The sequence below is a fragment of the Carya illinoinensis genome, chromosome 16 (genome assembly GCF_018687715.1).
Source record: "Carya illinoinensis cultivar Pawnee chromosome 16, C.illinoinensisPawnee_v1, whole genome shotgun sequence".
NCBI classification, from domain to species: domain Eukaryota; kingdom Viridiplantae; phylum Streptophyta; class Magnoliopsida; order Fagales; family Juglandaceae; genus Carya; species Carya illinoinensis.
The window spans coordinates 541,641-560,459 of NC_056767.1; the positions used below are offsets into that span (position 1 = coordinate 541,641).

General features: G+C 37.7%; 2 protein-coding genes and 1 pseudogene across 3 annotated transcripts; 2 read left to right on the forward strand and 1 right to left on the reverse strand.

Moving 5' to 3' along the window:
- Positions 1–623: 623 nt before the first annotated feature.
- On the forward strand, positions 624–3,039 carry LOC122299787 (transcription factor HHO2-like). Its single transcript, XM_043110234.1, has 5 exons — positions 624–1,150; positions 1,262–1,545; positions 1,619–1,943; positions 2,134–2,210; positions 2,584–3,039. The coding sequence occupies exons 1-5, from the start codon at positions 991–993 to the stop codon at positions 2,953–2,955; spliced, it is 1,218 nt and encodes a 405-aa protein (XP_042966168.1). The 5' UTR covers positions 624–990; the 3' UTR covers positions 2,956–3,039.
- A 4,799-nt stretch (positions 3,040–7,838) lies between these two features.
- On the reverse strand, positions 7,839–11,575 carry LOC122299853. Of its 2 annotated transcripts, XR_006239785.1 has the most exons (10): positions 11,352–11,575; positions 11,164–11,257; positions 10,947–11,072; positions 10,667–10,825; positions 10,317–10,435; positions 9,948–10,139; positions 9,769–9,859; positions 8,618–8,740; positions 8,358–8,470; positions 7,839–8,270 (listed from the first exon to the last, which is right to left on the reverse strand). XR_006239785.1 is itself a non-coding variant. In XM_043110316.1 (9 exons), exons 1-8 carry the CDS (start codon positions 11,492–11,494, stop codon positions 8,648–8,650), a joined length of 1,017 nt encoding a protein of 338 aa, XP_042966250.1. In that variant the 5' UTR covers positions 11,495–11,575; the 3' UTR covers positions 7,839–8,470; positions 8,618–8,647. The 2 variants fall into 2 exon arrangements, 1 of the variants encoding a protein (XP_042966250.1); XM_043110316.1 differs by having other exon boundaries at positions 7,839–8,470.
- A 1,488-nt stretch (positions 11,576–13,063) lies between these two features.
- On the forward strand, positions 13,064–13,178 carry LOC122300001 (annotated as a pseudogene).
- The last annotated feature ends 5,641 nt before the right edge of the window (positions 13,179–18,819 follow it).

Genomic DNA, 18,819 nt, shown 5'->3' on the forward strand with positions numbered 1-18,819 from the left:
TTATATTTTTGTAGTTTTTTATAATGATTAAAAATATATTTTTTTAAAAATGAAATTTTTTAATACATTGTAGAATAGTAAAGGGTTAGAAGGAGTGGTTGCATTGGCACGTTAGGATTAGAGCAGAGTCAATGTGATTTGGCTCTTGGCTCTTGGGAAGGCTGAAAAGCCACTTATGTTTATTATTTAATTAACGAATATATATATAAATTAATTTATATAGTTATAGAGTATGTGAATAAATTATTTTAAAAAACTAAAATTTATAATTAAAAAATTATTATTTTTTATATAGATTTAATATTAATTTATTTTTATTAAAAAAATTACATTATATTTATATAATCACGATTATAAATATTATTTATATATATATATTTTCAGAATGAATACAGGAAGATTCCGTTGGCTTCAGTCTTCAACCAGGTTGGAAATCCGAGGCCGAGGTATATTCCATGGAGATAATTATAAAGTAAATAAGATCAGACCCCTCTTTTTGATCTTATCTCAATCAAACAACAATCACTACGTAATAAATAATATATATATATTTTAAAATAAATAAATAATAGCGGTGCCAGCCCACCACCATGACTGAAAACCGAATCCCTCTCCCGAATATTCAACCTCTCTTTCTTGTCCCTCTCTCTCTCTCTCTCTCTCTATATAAGAGAACAAATAAAAAAAAGATTCGTTTTGTACGCGACGCCGCGACTTCGTAATCTGCCCCTCCGTCTGCCGTTTCTCCTTCTTTGAATGTTCTTACGCCGTTTGGTCTTTCTATCGGAAGCAGCTGATACTTTTTTCTTGGGGAGTTTCGAAGTTTATTCCGTTTTGGGATTCTGTTTAGATACCAAATTCATGTTTGAGAAGTCAGATCTATACTATTGATGTGCTTTCGACAAAATACCTTTCGTTGTTGGGGTGATTATATTGTATCTTCTGGACCGAAGCATTTTGCATTAGAAACCCATAATTTTACAACGGACTATGCTATTTTCTCCGTCTCTTTCTCTATTTCTGAACGAGAAAATGCAACATCACGGTGGTTTGAGCGTCCAGAAATATGTCAAAGCTTTAGAGGACGAGCTCCGCAAGATCCAGGTGTTTCGGCGAGAGCTACCTCTCTGTTTGGAGCTTGTTACCCATGGTAATTAGTCCCAAAGATTCAACTTTTTCTTAAATGAACTAGCCATTTTCTTTTTTGAGAATTGTTGTTTAATATTTTTTTTTTTCATTTCGGTTTTTTGCGTTCGTGCAGCTATTGAGGCATGTCGGCAACAATTGTCAGGGACGACAACGGAAAACAACTCGCATGGCCAGTCTGAGAGTTCGGAGCAGACGACTTCAAATGATGTTCCACCAGTGTTCGAGGAGTTCTTTCCGATAAAGCGGTCTGCTTCATCCGATGATGATAATGAAGAGCACCATTCGCACAAGGCTAATACGGAGAAGGTGATACGCAATGACAGTAAGAAGAAATCTGATTGGCTTAGATCCGTTCAGTTGTGGAATAACCCCACCTCAGATCCACGACCCAAAGAGGTAGAAAATTGAAAAAAAAAAAAATCGAGGGAAAGGATGGGAAAGATTGAAGCTTTTTATGGGTTTTTTGCAGGATGTACCGAGAAAGGCAGCGGATTTGAAGAGGAACGGTGGCGGTGGTGGTGGTGGTGCTTTCCAGCCTTTCCAAAGAGAGAAAAGTGTCGGGAAGAGCAATGCATCAGAGGGCAAAACGCCTTCTTCTCTGGCACGGGAGGCGGCGCCGGCTGTGGTGGTGGCTACGACGAGTTCTTCGGCGGTAACAGCCACCGGAGGGAGTGATGGAAATGACGGAAGAGAACAGAGAGAAGGGCAGTCTCAGAGAAAGCAGAGGCGGAATTGGTCCCCTGAGTTGCACAGGCGGTTCTTGAATGCGCTTCAACAACTTGGTGGTTCACATGGTGTGTGTAATTGTGTGTGTTTTTGTTCTTTTTGAAATAAATTTTGATTATTTTGAATGAGGAATTTAATTGTAATTTTGTGGGATTAGACTGAGTTGAATAGATTGTTGAATATATACACACACACACACACATATTGAAGTTGAATGGATTATTGATATTCGGCAGTGATTGGTTGGTTGTATTGCAGCAGCGACACCTAAGCAAATCAGGGAGCTAATGAAGGTTGATGGGCTTACTAATGACGAAGTCAAAAGCCATTTACAGGTTTGTAATTACCAATCATCGTTTTATTGGGTCCTAATATTTTTTAGACTAATTCGATTTGGGCATTGGGATGATTGGGTGAACTTCAGTGATTGGCAGTTAATTTTCTCGAGGATAACATAGCCATTTTGCATAATTGAGTCAGGTGGCAAAAGCATTTCTGTTTGCCTTTTACGAGAGTTTGTCTAATTTTGGCAATATGAGATAATTCAGGGTTTAAGAAAGGAGATTAGAACTAGTCTTTAATGTAACACAAAATTACAGACTCTCCACCGATTTTCAAGTTGAGACAATTAGGATGGTTAGAATATGTCGTACATCTGCTTGTTTTGAAATCTGGGCCTAAATCTTCATAATCTTTTATTTATTCCAGAAATATAGGTTGCACACAAGAAGACCAAGTCCATCAATCCAAAATAATGTCAATCCACAACCACCACAAGTTGTAGTTGTGGGAGGCATATGGATGCCAGCACCTGATTATGCAGCAGCAATGGCGGCATCAGGGGAAGCAGCCGGTGTTGCTGCAGCAAATGGAATCTATGCTCCAGTGGCTGCACCACCACCACCTGCAGTGCAACAGGCATCAGCATCTCAAAAAGCTCAAAGATTACAGCACAAAGAATCCCGGCCCTCCCAAGCACAATCTGAAGAAAGGTTTAGCCATAGTGGGAAGAGAGCTTGTTCTGATTCCCCGGCTACATCATCCTCCACCCACACTACCACTACTTCTCCTGTGTTTTAACTTTCATAGAGCTGTAGAATGATGTAAAAAAAAGTTTTGTAATCAAGATTTGATAGAAAATCCTTTTAAGATATCCTCACATCACCATTCTGACTTTTGTTACCTTATTAGTTTTCCTGTTTTCGGTGTGTAAAACGTCCAGAGCTCATTGGATACCTGGGATGGTGGGAGTCAAATCTTTAATTATCCTTCTTGGTAGCTCTCCATTATTGCTGACACTATTTACAGATGGATAAATAAAAATAAATTTTTATTCTGAGTTCAGATTTCAGAAAGTAGCTAGACGTGACCATAATAATGCACAGGAGCAACTAAATTGGTGATGCTCTTGTGAAGATTTAGGAAGCAGGTACTTTACATTGTGCACTCAATAATTGAGTATTTAAGGACAGGTACCATTGCAGATGAACTTTATCATAAGCTGCCAGCAAAAGTTGAATGTTAGGTTCTAGATTTACTCTGGATCTCAACTAACAATCAATCGTTATCTTGCCAGTTCTTATATCAAATGCATAAGCAGGATATGGATTTCAAACCATTAACCTTGAAATAGTTCGAAAAGGAGGGACAGGGAATATCCTTGGTATCTCCAAGACATTTTAATTTCTGTTCACACAAATTTCCAATTATTTAAATGCTGTGTAATTTTCCCTATTCCAATGACCAAAGACTTCTGTGGCAAGGATTTGGTAAACAGGATTGTCTTGTTGCTAGTATCTAACATATCTTTTGTGGGATCCACCTTCTCTTTCGGCACAAGACATCTCATCAGTTGCTTCGTGATGGGAATTCATGATGGGAATTAAAAGCTTTATTAACAAAAAAGAAGCCATCCTCTCCCTTAAAAGAATATTAACATGACAAGTACAGAATCTTGATCCTTGAGAATTCGATTGGGCGATTACAAACTTGACACCTAATCAAATCTTTTCTTCTACTTGCCCAAGATAAATAAATCTTTCTGTCAAGATCCAGATGCCCATAATCGTGTAGAATCCACTCTCCTCAGTACTAAATCTTGCTTGACGGCAGTACTTTATCATTCCTCCATGTTCATTCTTGCCAAAGAGTGATAGGAGAAAAAGAATTGAAGTTTTGGGATATGAATGCATGTGTATTGACACATGTTCATTCATTCTAAAGATCAATGAATTTCTAGTGTAGGAGTTCAATCTGGAACCTTACAGCTATATAACTCACCTGCCTAACAATCTCTCACACACAAACAAAGGTAACCTTGGGCACTTCATGTCATGACATTCAGTCATATTAATTAATTACAAAATATCATGTCACGCAAATCGAAACAAAAGCGTGTCGTGCATTTTTTAAACGGGCGGTTTCGAGATTTTTAGGTACAGCCAGGCCTAAGATAATCGATCTTATCACATAATGTCAACATAAATCAAAGTCTTATTGGAAAAGAAACAAAAGAGGCATAGGACAAAGGACGTAGTTGGAGCATATTTAAAATCTGCTCCAACTAGGGCCATTCTCTTTAGGGGAATACAACAATAATGGATTCAGTGAAAATTTACCACTTCAAAGGCACAACTCCGAATATTCCAAACCCCACGGGGAGGCATAATCTCAATTATCAAGTAATATAGAAAAAGGAGCATTTAGGCAATCATGTAGATGTGCTGAGTATATTCTCCATTTCTTTAGTTTATCTTTCTTGGTGATGACCAGAGGGCAGAGAGGGCGATATTCTGATCCTTTCAATCCCACATTTTCCCAAGATTCTTAACTAATTGACGTATAAACTAATCCAAAGAGGGGGGTGGGTATTCTCGGTTCATGGATGACCTAGCAGCCATTTGATGGGACCCAGCAAACAATTTCATCCTGCACAACACGTACTCTTGAGTTGGACCTGTCCCAAAAGGGTTTTAGATGCCACAAATATAAAAAGAAAAATTTAATATATTTTTTAGTTTAAAAATTGTTTCAAATCATATATTTATATTAATTTTTATCTTATTAGTAAATATTTAACTTCAAGTTTAAAAATAATTTTGATTTTAATATTGATCAAATTTCTTATAAGATTCTTATTTATTTTTATATTAATTTTTCATATAATAATTAAGATTAAATCTTCATAATTTCAAATTTTATAGCTATTTAAGTCTGGCTTATGAGTTTTGTAAATTAATTATGAATTTTACTATTAATCAATAATTTTCAGAGTTGTTTTCTCTATGTTTTGGGAGGATCTCTTGTCTTTTTTGTTTTGATTATCTGTTGAAACTAGCCACCGTAATTAATCTAAATTATATCCGGTATCAAAGTTTAAGCATATTTCCTGGGGTTATATCTCATTAATTTTCATGGCTGGTTGTCGTGGTCGTCGTGAATAGATTCCAAACGAGGAAGTCTCACACCGTGATCGTAACATTCAAGATGTGATGATTAAAGATTTACATAGACAAGTTGCAAAGTTAACCTAGTGTTTAGTGGTGCAGGATATCAGTAATCGTGAAATAGAAGATCACGATTCCGATTCTAGTTTTGAGAAGCCGTATCACAATTGTGCTCTATTTTGATAGTACCGTAGTTAGAAGGAGCGTCATGAGAGTCTCAGTTTCAGAGTTGATTTACCAGAATTTCCTAGTACTCTTTAAGCTAAAGGTTTCGTTGATTATTGCATGAGGTTCAAGCTCAAGCTGAAGAGTTTGAAGACATTCTTCCATAAGGTGTAACTCTACGATACCTATCCTGATGAAGATAACCTAGTGGATGAGATAACTATTTTTATTGAAAACATAAAAAATTTGAAAAAAGAAAATGGTGGCGAAGTTTTGAAATTTGAAGATCATGAAACAACTTTTAAGACAATTAACTTTACTGATTTTTTTGGAGTTGAGGATTTTTTTTTCAAATTCTCCTATCCATATATAGATATATATATATTGGATTTAAGATATGGGAAAGAAACTTAATTTTGGAGTATAAGATACTCAATGAATATGTACAAATATGAAAGAAAATCTTAATATCTTCCTTGGACTAAGGACTATATTAGTTATTACCCCTCAAATCATATATTTATATTCATTCTTGCTTTGTTCATCTTCTTAAGGTAATAATTCAATGCAATCAACGTAGAATCTAGACATAAACATCCCACATATGGAAAAAAAAACTTAATATCTTCATTGGATTAAGGGTACTATTAATTATTTTTCCTCAAATTTTACAACTATTTAAGTCCGACTTGTGGGTTTCATAAAATAATTTAAAATTTTACTATTAATGAATAATTTTTTGAGTTGTTTTATCTGTGTTTTAAGCAAATATCTTGTATTCTCAACTTCTCTATTTTGATTATCCGTTAAAATTAGCCACCATAATTAATTTAAATTTTGTCTCATCAATTTTGATGTTTGTTAAAAACAACTTAGTAACATATTTGCTATGTTTTCCAAATATTAGAAATTGTCCCTCTAATTAGATATGGAGAACAGTTTATCTTAATACACAAGCATTAGGAACGATTATATGCATGTATATAGATCTGTCGATGTTTTTGTCCTAAAAGAAATATAAGTGTAATTAGAGTTCAAATTCAGGATCTCTATTTTAATACCATGTAAAATTATCACTTGTCACAAAAATTTAAATTGATGAAAAGAGATAAATATAATTATTTATATTATATTCTTTAATACGTTTCACCTAATTTGAATCACCGAAAGTCTGTTTTTGCTGAGTTAGTTGCGCCGTGCTAAGGATGGAAAATTACTCACACAGAGGTTTCAGGTCATGCTCAAAAGGACAACTTAAGATGGATTGTTTAATAAGAGGATAACAATACACCCTTGACCTTTTGTGTATGTTTCTCAAAATCGATATGGGAATATCATCAAGTCTGCTATTTTTCTTTTGTTAATTTCTACATGGTTTCTTATTTGAATTACCTAACATGGGAATCTCTTTCTTTTTTAAATCTCTATTTCTTCTGAGAGATATTTGAATAATTTAGATATTTGATTAATCTTCATTCCTGTTGTTAGAGATTTGATCAACAAGATGACAACAAAGTTCATTAACTGGCAAATCGACCCAAGTAGTCAGATTTCATTTGGTAGACTTGGGTTAGACAATGGATCCTTGGAACGTGCAGTGGGGCTTTGAGCTTTGGTTTCTTTTTGCTTTCTCTGGAGGGGAAGAGAGTAGCTAAAAAGCGTCCCTTCCGTGACTCTTAAGGCCAAAATGACTCTAATTTCAGACCTTCAAGAATGTCTTAACGAAGACTCATGAGTACTAATTGACCAAAGTAATGCAACATGATTGAAATTGAGAGAATATTCGAGCCAACTACCCATTCCATTCATACATGAAACGTGCGTATCACCTCTGTATTTAAATGCAGATACCTTTCATTTTTAATTTAAATATATCACCTCAGAACCGTCCTTCTGTCCCTAGACGCTTAATCGTTCAAATGCATCCACGTATTGTTTTGCAGCCATGCGATCCAACATATATTCACTTCACCACTAAATCAATGAAAGTGGAAACCATGTCTTTCTTTACTTGAATTTTATTTTTCTGAGGAGCCAATGCCTTTTCTTTCTTTCTTTCCATCAAAATTCTAAATCACACGATCTTAACGTTGTCATGTCTCAAGTTTTTGAGATGAATATATACACTTTGAGAGCAGGCGGATGGGAACCAGCATGTGGCAGTTTACAAGGCAAAAACGAAAGGAGAGCTTGTGTTAAGAAAGATCATTAGAAAACCCTCTTTATAGCCATTTTAGTAGTTGTGATGTTAATACATACACATTTTAGAGACATGCTCTACGCAAGAAGTCTTCGATTCAACGAATATAATTGAACAGGAAAACATAAAAAAGGATTCGCGAAAACAAAATATGGTCGACACCCAAGACCGTTTGCCATTGCATATTGTAATATGTTGAATTTATCAGTCCGCATATTGTTTGGTTTCTAGCAATTGATGGCAAGATATATATCCTGAGTTCTTGATGGAAAATAACGTTCATGCACAACATCACAAGATCAGCCATCTGACAAATGATACATAGGCTACCTTTAACAGTTACCAAATGGAGGTTGGAGCTTCAAGATTTTCTGTGTCTTCTCATTCTTTCATTTCACTTCAAATCAAGGCAACATTAGTGAAGCATCACATGTGCTTTGCACGTTTAAGACTAAAACATCCAACACTGAAATTGGAGAATATATTGCTACATTTGGCAGAACCCTTGTTCTTTTTATATCCCTTTATGTAACTATGTATTTAACTTGATTGGTAAAACTACTAGAAAATCACTGCTTCCCTGCCTGCAGTTAGATCATACAAATTCAGATAATTGCAGCTCTTCAATGGTTTAAAGAAAAGAGTCTAGTGGATCGTGGACTTAGGACTACCTTTTCTCTCCTTTCACAGAACCATGCCTAAATTATGTTGCTAGTAGCGCTTTCTATACCACAGTACTTAGAGCTTTCCTACCTGACATCACCTTCTAATTTAGAGATCCCACCTGAAATTTATAAAACTCAAACATTGCATACACAACTTCGAATTAAAGGATCGGTAATCGCGTTGTATTCTTTTATTCGAATTGTTTTTGAAAACAAACAGATTACGTGAATGGGGGGAAAATATACAGGATTTTATATGTGCATACCTTGAATAGATGGCAGATTATACAGATGCACTACGGAAGATTTGAAGGTGCTGGGATTTGTAGTGGTACACCAGGAGTAGGCTCTAAGACCTGAGCATCTGGTAGTTCCTTTGACAATAGCACCTGCATTGGAAACCAGTTCAGTTCGCTGTTGCTTGTCACATTTGCAGGATGGACATATCTAACAGATGCATAGCTATTACAAAAACGAGACCTAAGCAAAGATGAGGGAAATTGCTGCATTAACAAAATTTAATGTCTATTCCCAGTAATTTTTTGACTGACTTTAAAATTACCATACACAGAAAAGGCCAGAATTGGTCTCCCACTCCCCCATAAACTATTCATCAGTTAAAACAGTGTTGACTACTGTAATTATCAAATTTCAGGACAATTGTAGCATTAGGATACCCAGAAAAAGCCAGAAACCGACTCCCCCACTCTCTCTCAACTACTCACCGGTTGAAACAGTGCAAAAAGTCATACAGGTTTCAGAGAAGCAATGAAGAGAATTTATTTGGAAACATAAATCCGCTTTGTATGCCCTTGACCCACATGATGTAACAATACTCCCTGCTAGAACTTCTACAAGATATGCAACTCTTTTAATTCAACAAAGCAAAAATTTCAACACGTGGAGTTTGGTATGACTTTCAGAAATGAAATGACGTGACTTTCAGAAGTGAATAGAAATTTAGGCAAAAACAACTCTGGAGCTAGGATAAATTATATTGACTCTCAACTTTCACCAACTTGGCAAACTTATCAATCATCTGGAAGGTCTTTGGTACAACTACAAGGTCGACTTAGTAAAGAAGTTGGAAAAGGCTGAAGTTGGAAAAAGCTTCCAGCCCTATTACTTGGAGAGCACCGCAACTTTCTTTTTTCATGAAATCAAAATGATGACAATGTTCAAAAGTATATTAAACATTACTACAGTTTGCCAAAAAATTTTGAGTAAGCAAGGATTTTGAAAAGGAGAAGGCCATGCCAGTCACATTCAACTCATAGAATACAAAAGCAGTCCTAAATCCCCCTTCACCCACCAAAACAAAAAAATATGGTGCTCTGTGTCATTCAATGCGATGCCTGGAGTCATCTGTTCTTAAACATTTACTTATAAAACAAACATCAAGTAAAAGAATGCACACCTTAAATGATTCTATTGTTCCCTCAACTTGAATTATACTAGAAAGAAGCCCTTTGCTATCAAGGTCCCCATTTTTCATTGGCACGATGAACCTATACAAAGCGGAAAGAAGTTGACAAAAAAGTTTACTAATGCAATATTAATGATTTAGCAGGCAAAATTTTTGCAATAGTGGTGTACTTGGCGTGCAGCACCCTTGCAAGTTGAACTGCATCTTCTTGTCCCGAAACCAGCGTAAAATTAGGCAGAAGCTGTTTTATAACTGGTGTGATGATAATGTCAGCCCTTTCCTTTCCCAGAAAACTCTTGTTGTATACACAGTGGGGTTCATAGTAAAGAGTCTGTTGGCCCTGAGGAGAATTAACAAGATACCTGACCACAAATTACACCAAAAAGCATAAATTACTAGAAAAAGATCTACATAACCTAGATAAGATATCATGTACGATCAAAGATCCACCATATAAAAGTCACCATTTCTTGGAAATCGGATCCAGAAGATATAGTATTTAAATTCACAATGGCAAATTAAAGCACAATAGGCATTACCCATTCTCTGGGCGCTGCCATGGAGGACCTAGAACTGGCCCTGGAGTGGCCTGAACTCTGACTGTAGAACCATTTCTTGCTTCAATAACAGAGCTCTGACCAGGTTCTATGTACGTGACCTGAAATTGGTAGTGACTATGATGTAAAAACAATTTTGGTGTAGCATATGAATTCACAATCTCAAACACTAGATCATAAATGTTCAATCCTATTTTCTCATTGGGTGTCTACAGAGAATGTTTGATCCTCCGTACATCAACAACATACAATTAAGATTAAAGACAAAATCAGCATCAAGTATCCAGTCGGAAAAAAAAAAAAAAAGAGATCAAGATTGCAGATATACATACATTGCTAAAAAGGGGATCCAACAGTGGCCTAGCATTGGGAGTTGCTACGACTCTAAGATTTGGGGACTTTTCAGATAGGGGCTTCAGGGTCTTCAGATGGCAATGATCATCAAGGCTTTGTGTAATCAGTAAGCAATCAATTTCAGGAAGATCGCTAAGCTGCACTAAGTTGCAAACCAGTCAGAACAAGTTCATCAATTCCCAGTAGAAGTTTACCAACGGAAGGACTACATATACATAAACAAAGGTACAAACCAGGAAATAGCTAGCGAAGAATTACCTGGAATGTCTTCAAAAACTTCTTGGCAGCATCATAAAGCCAGGGAATTCCAAAATCCAAATTACCCACCAAGATTGGATCAACCAGTATTTTCAATCCACCAACATCCCACAACCAACTATTCCCCTAAACAAAAGGTAATTTCTAATATTTGCGCACAGAGCCTCTAAATTAAGCAACTTTATGAACTATCCAAGTAAAGAAAACGAAAACCCACCTCTAAGTAAGTGAGTTTGAACACATAAGTTCCAGAAGAACTCGACCCGACTGCGTTCTCTTCAGAAACCAGAGCAGAAATAGCACTATTCCGCCTGCAAGTAAAGCATGAACGGTACTACAGCTCTCAGTATGAACTTTGAAGCAATTCACGCATCTCAGAGAGAGAGAGAGAGAAGGGGACTCGACCTGGTGGTCGGGAGTTTCAAAACGTTGGAAGCAGTGCAAACCGGAATGCTAACAGTTGAGACTAAACGGGTGTATGAGATTGGAGATAAGGGTGCTGTGGTTCTGCACAAGCGGGGAAGAGAGTTGAACTGAACCACGGCCATGGCAATTAAGAGCGCTCGACTTCCCCCGAATTATTATTGTTTGTGAAAAGCGTCTTTCAAGTTAGAACCACCCAAATGTCCTCGACGTTCATCCTTATAATTTTCCTTTTCTTAAAAAAAGAGAAAAAATACGTAAATGATTTCGATTTTACGACCACTTGGCAGTTGGCACATGCCGACACACTACTTCCATCTGATGGTTGGTATTTTGCGTTTGACCAACAGTAAAAACTACCACATTATTCTACTGTTGGATGGATGAAAAAGTGCATTGAAAATGAAGACCAGATTCTTTGTAAATAGCCTGTGATGATTTCATAATCTGCCCATACACCATTTTTAATGGGTTCTACTCATTAAACGCTTGAAAGTTACATAATCATCTTAGTCCATACAACTCAAGGACGAAGCAAATTATCCATTGGCCATCAGCCACTATCTTAATTAACAGCGATCCAAAAAGAAAAAGGCATTTTAAAGAAAAATCTTAATATTTAAGAAAATTTCGTCCATAAATACAGGTAACCTCTATGTACATTTATATCTTGAACACAAGTCCGCTCTCCCATTTTTGGCGATTTGTAGGAAATAATACTCACAATTTTCTTACCTTCGGGTAATGGCAACTCATCCCCGGATGCGATCTTCTCATGCCATACAAATTCATTCTCATGTTCAAATTTTCTGAGCATTTCAGAAACATTATAAATTTCCTTCTTGAACTATGATTTCCTTGACACTTCATCCTGTTAGTCAGAATAGCAATCAGGAAAGACTATCTCCAGTTGTCCAAGACAATCCTGCAACAAAACTCATATTAGTCCAAAAACAGAGAAATCCCATGATGAGTGCAGCAGTATGTGCAGCTGATATGGATGATGAACAATCACGTGATTTAAGGAGTTAGTTTAGGATATGATTTGTACAGAATCTTTTGTCAATTAATTTCCTTTTCTCGAACATATAAATGCTCTATATAAAGAAATGAAGTATACGGTATTGATTACATTGATCAACACCTTTCCATACTCTGTCTTTCATGGTACCAGAGCTTCATTAGCTCACGCTTGATCCTTTTGTGTTCTAATGGCTTCCACTAGTTCTGCAGCTCCGATTGTTTATACTCCACCAAATATTGGTCAACTAATTTCGGTGAAGTTGGACGGCAGCAACTATTTGAATTGGACCTCCCAATTCGTGCCAACCTTGAGAAGTAATGATTTGCTCAGGTTCGTGGATGGTAGTGAGCCGTGCCCTGAGCAGCACCTGCAAGATGATAAGGGAAACTCTGTGGTGAATCCAGCATTTCTAGTATGGCAAAAGAAGGACCAATTTGTCTTGGGTTGGCTCAATGCCACTCTTGCAGATCAGGTCCTCTCCTCTGTGTATGGACTCACCTCAGCCCGACAGGTATGGTTAGCTCTTGCTAACAAGCTTGCTTCCACAGCTCGTTCGAGAGTTCATACTCTCAAAAGGTAGCTACAAAACTTGCATCAAGGTGAGAAAAACTGCACCGACTATCTCACAGGTGCAAAATCATCGGCTGCTCAGTTAGCTGCTGTTGGAAAACCTGTGGAGGATGATGATCTCATTTCATATGTCCTTAGCGGTTTGAATGCAGCCTATACTCCTTTTATTACTTCCATCAATATTGCTTTACGTGACAAATCAATGAGTTTTGATGATATGCAGTCTGAGTTACTGTCTTATGGAAGTTTGATTGAAAACCAACACCAAATCTCTTCTAACCAGTCTTCCTTTGCAATGATTGCCTCCCAGAACCAGTAGCAAAGAGGCCCCCGTAAACACCGTAATTAGTTTCCTCCTAAATCCCAGTTCAAGAACTCATATTCCCAAACAAAACCGAGGCCTGCTACACCTCAAACACCAACCCCACAGTCAAACCCAACCTCACGGCACCCTCAAAACCGAATGCCTTGTCAAATCTGTGGCAAAATAAGTCATCAAGCGTTGGATTGTTTCCTCCTTCTCAATTGTCTGCAATGGTTGCTCAAAGCAACTCACTTCATGAGGATAATAATACCTGGATTGCGGACAGTGGGGCTAACCAACATATTACTAATGACATTGCTAATTTGACTTTGCAGGAGGTCTATGCAGGTGAGGATTCTGTGGCCATAGGTAATGGTTCTGGTTTGTCCATTCACAATACCGGTTCTTTCTCTATTCAAACACCTTAGAAGGATTTAACTTTCAATCGTGTGCTTCATTGTCCTGAAGCAATGGCTAATCTTCTCTCAATTAATCGTTTTTGTGTTGACAATCATTGTTTCTTTGTTCTAACGGACTCTCATTATTTTGTTAAGGACAACAAAATAGGAACAAATCTTCTGGAGGGGCTGAGTGAGGGTGGCTTATATCCCATTTCATTCCATAAATCTTCCTTCAATAAATGTCATGCTTTCATTGCTCTCCTTGGTGTTAAAACATCTCTAGACATTTGGTACGCAAGGCTTGGGCATCCATCAGCTCAAGTCACTTCAAAAGTTGTCAATTCCTTCAAGCTTCCTGTTGTTGGTCCTGCATCTCAAGATTTAGTCTGTTCTTCGTGTCAGTTGGGAAAAAGTAAACGTCTACCGTTCACTGATTCCATCAGAGTCTCTACCAGTCCTTTAGAACTTGTGCATTCAAATGTTTGGGTGTCGCCTATTTTATCGAATAGTGGTTGTCGATATTATGTCTTGTTTATCGATGATTATTCTCGGTTTACATGGTTGTATCCAATTTCAAATAAATCTAATGTTTTGTCTTGTTTCATTAAATTCAAAATTCTTGCTGAGAATCTCTTTTCCCGTAAAATCAAGCAATTCCAATCAGATAATGGTGGTGAGTATACATCCACATCTTTTATTTCTTTTCTTAATAGAAATGGGATTCACCACCGTCGTAGTTGCCCCTACACTTCTCAGCAAAATGGCATAGCTGAAAGGAAACATCGGCATATCATGGAAATTAGTTTGTCTCTTTTAGCACAATCCAATCTTCCTAAATCTTTTTGGGTTGATGCTTTTTTAACAGCTATTTTCTTGATTAATCGGTTGCCGACACCTCTCCTTCATAATGTGTCTCCTTACAGTAAGCTTTTTCAAAAAGAACCAGACTACTTGCAACTACGCTCATTTGGTTGTGCCTGTTATCCCCTTCTATGTCCTTATGCATCTAATAAACTTGCTTTTCGCAATAAATTATGCATTTTTCTTGGATATTCTTCTAATCATAGGGGTTATAGGTGTTATGATCCGGTAACTCAGGAACTCTATCTCTCCAGACATGTGGTCTTTGATGAAAAATTGTATCCAACTCCATCATAGCCACCTCTCAATCACGCCTCTAAAGATACTGTTGCTGCTAGCTGTCCAATTTTTCTTCCTACATCTCAAACACTTGTCTTGCCATCTACTCCAAGTGCTGATATTTCTTCAACATCCACGGCTGTTACTACTCCAGATCCTCATTTTTCTCCTTTGCCAGGTGAGTCTTCTCTTTTAAATTCTAATCCATCATCTCCTATTATTTCCCCTCACATAGTTCACGTGAGCATCAAAATCCCTCTAACTCCAACTCCCTCCCTCCTTCTCGGGTTATCACACGTTCCCAAACTGGTTCTCTGAAGCCCAAACAATTCCCTGAATATACCTTACATTACTCTACCCGGCATCCCATTCAAGCCTTAGCTACCGTTCATGGCTCTAAACCTCCAGTTAAATTCTCACAAGCTATGACCTCCCAGAGTGGAAACTTGCAATGGATAAAGAATATGATGCCCTCCTTGCCAACAATACATAGACCTTGTGTACTCGTCCTCCTCATCATAATATCATTGACACAAAGTGGGTATACAAGGAGAAAGAAAATTCTGATGGTTCTCTTGAACGGAGAAAGGCACGCTTAGTTGCTCGAGGTTTTGAACAGATAAATGGAATTGATTTCTCAGAGACCTTCAGTCCAGTCATTAAACCAGCCACTGTGAGGGTTGTTCTTGCCCTTGCTGTTCATTTTGGATGGGAGCTCAGACAGCTTGATGTCTCCAACGCCTTTCTTCATGGAACCTTAGCTGAAGAAGTTTATATTGAGCAGCCACACGGCTATGTTGATGCTACACATCCTAACTATGTTTGTCGGTTAAATAAGGCTCTCTATGGCCTTAAACAAGCCCCCCGAACATGGTTCCAGCGCCTATCTCAATGTTTACTGGATTTCGGATTCTGTGGTTCTCAAGTTGATCATTCCCTCTTTATTTATAACCAGTCGGGCATACATATTTTTATTTTGATCTACGTCGATGATATTATTATTACTGGTACTCATCCTTTGTTTATTTCTTCCTTAATTGCTAAACTTCATTCTGAGTTTGCTCTTAAGGATTTGGGTGCCTTGCATTACTTTCTTAGTATACAAGTGACACGAGATGCTCATGGCCTCCATCTTCGGCAATCAAAATATATTCTTGATGTTCTTGATCGTGCCCACATGCTTGGAGCCAAGCCTTATTCTGCCCCTTGTACCTCTGGCTCCAAATTATCTTCACATTCTGGGGATCCTTTACCTGATAACTCTTATTATAGATAGATTGTTGGGGCGCTGCAGTATTGTACCTTAACTAGGCCTGAAATTGCCTACTCCGTCAATCAACTATGTCAACATCTTCACTCTCCTACTACACATCATTGGAGTGCGGCAAAATGGGTTCTTCGATATCTTAAAGGTACAGTAGATCATGGACTTTATTTCACTAAAGGTTCTCTTGATCTTCATGGTTATAGCGATTCGGATTGGGTTGGTAATCCGGATGATCGTCGATCTACCACTGGGTATAGTGTATTTTTGGGCCCTTGCTTGATATCGTGGTGTGCTAAAAAGCAACCCGTTGTAGCTCGCTCGAGTACGGAGGCCAAGTATCGAGCCTTAGCCATGACAGTTGCAGAAATGTATTGGCTGCGAATGCTCCTTAAAGACCTGCGCATTTCTCTTTTTGCACCTCCATTGATCTGGTGTGATAATGTAGGGGCTCTAGCACTTGCTTCCAACCCAGTCTTTCATGCTCGTACCAAGCATGTTGAAGTGGATGTTCACTTTATTCGGGAGAAGGTAATTAACAAGGATGTGGCTTTGAAGTTTATCTCCACTATTGACCAAGTAGCAGACATCTTTACCAAGGGTTTATCTTCTTCTCGTTTTTTATTTTTGAAAGACAAGCTCATGGTCACTTCTCCCCCCATTCGCTTGCGGAGGGATGTTAGTCAGAATAGCAATCAGGAAAGACTATCTCCAGCTGTCCAAGACAATCCTGCAATAAAACTCATATCAGTCCAAAAACAGAGAAATCCCATGATGAGTGCAGCAGTATGTGCAGCTGATATGGATGATGAACAATCACGTGATTTAAGGAGTTAGTTTAGGATATGATTTGTACATAATCTTTTGTCAGTTAATTTCCTTTCTGGTATATAGTCTCAAACATGTAAATGCTCTATATAAAGAAATGAAGTATACGGTATTGATTACATTGATCAACACCTTTCCATACTCTGTCTTTCACATCCGGCATCTTCTTTTTAATGTTGATCAGTGCAAGACGAAGAACTCTAACTGCAACTCCAACTTGGCAGCAATCTTCACAGATTCAGCAAGATGTTTCTGACTTCTTAACCCATGTATAACTTTGCACAACAATATAAATTCCTGTACAGTCCAGAAAGTGCATCCAAGAGAATCTATCAACAAATAGTGAAAATTATGCTGTATACAATCCCCACATCCATAAAAGGTGAGAGATCACCCATATTATGTGCTGTGTGTATAGGGTTCTCTGATACATTTTTGTGGTCTAATTTAAGATTATGTGAATTCCACCATCAAAGCCAAGAAGTTACTGTAAACAAGAAAAAAAAAAAAACATACTACTCTCATCCAATTACTTGGGCAACAGAGATTATGAAAATCAAGCACTGATACTCACATGTATGATGAAAACTACCTTCTTATTGGTTTCAAGAATAGGTCCAACAATCAAGAAACATGATCGTCAAATTCAAAAATAAGAAAAATATATATAAAAAAAGATTAGATTTTAGCCATCCCGTTTGCAGATCATGGCTATAATCTTGTCACAAACAAAATCATATTTTTAATAATAATATATTTCATGCAACAATTTATTGGCTCAACATTATAGGCTACAACCATTATCTAAAATGAAATACATGGGATAATTTGAAAAATACTTTTGCAGAGACATATTTCATGACACAGGTATAAATTGATCGAGTAGAAAATTCATCACAGATAATGGTCTAGAGGCTGTAAAGGCAAGCCAAAACAGATGCCAAGACTTAACAACTTTCATTTGGTTCTTAGAAAGAACGAAAACAAATAAAGATGCTATATATGAGCATTTTTTCCCAAAACCAAACTAACCTTAACACTAACTAGTCAGTTGGACGGACTGAAGTAAGCTGATACAAGGAAGATCTAAGATTTTACTCGACTCAGATCAGACTCATAAAGATAAAGACTCAAACCAACATATCATTGGCTTGAAACACTCACTACAAAGAATATGGCCTTTTGCATCGATTTTTTATATGTGGCAAAAGAATTGGATGCAAATGTGTAGTAATTGCTTCGAGTTCTGGATGGATGCACATTAACAGCGTGAGATTTCTAAAACTGCGTGAAATGTTTTCGCTCGACCCTCACTCAACAGGGCGCTCGAGCGAACTCAAACAGAGTTGAACGCTCGACCCTCGCTTGACAGGACGCTCGAGCGAACTCAGACAAAGTTAAACGCTCGACCCTCGCTCGACACTGCGCTCGAGCTAACTCAGGCAGATTGGAACGCTCAACGTTCACTCGACACTGAACTCGAGCGAACTCAGGCAGAATGTGCCGCTGGACCCTCGCTCAAGCTAATGTTCCAGATCACTTGAAATTTAGGTTACGCGTACATCACTAACATCTCACTTTCACACCCCTCCCTCTTTTCCTATGCCCTAACCCCTCCCCCTTCAAAGCTCTCTGCCCTTGAGGCCTCCTCTATCTCAGTCCCGCACCCCTCCCTGTCCATCTCAGGAACCACCCGCATGGTCACTTCCTCTCCCTCTCTTTGATGGTATTTCATGTTCCTCAGGAAAATAGAACCTAGCCCCCCCACTCTCTCTCTCTCTCTCTCTCTCTCTCTCTCTCTCTCTCTCTCTCTCTCTCTCTCTCTCAGATGGTACTTGACAGCAACTCTGTAAATCGATCTCCACCAAATCGTTCAGAAAACTGAGGTATGTTCCTTTATCATAGTTTGTGGTGAGTGG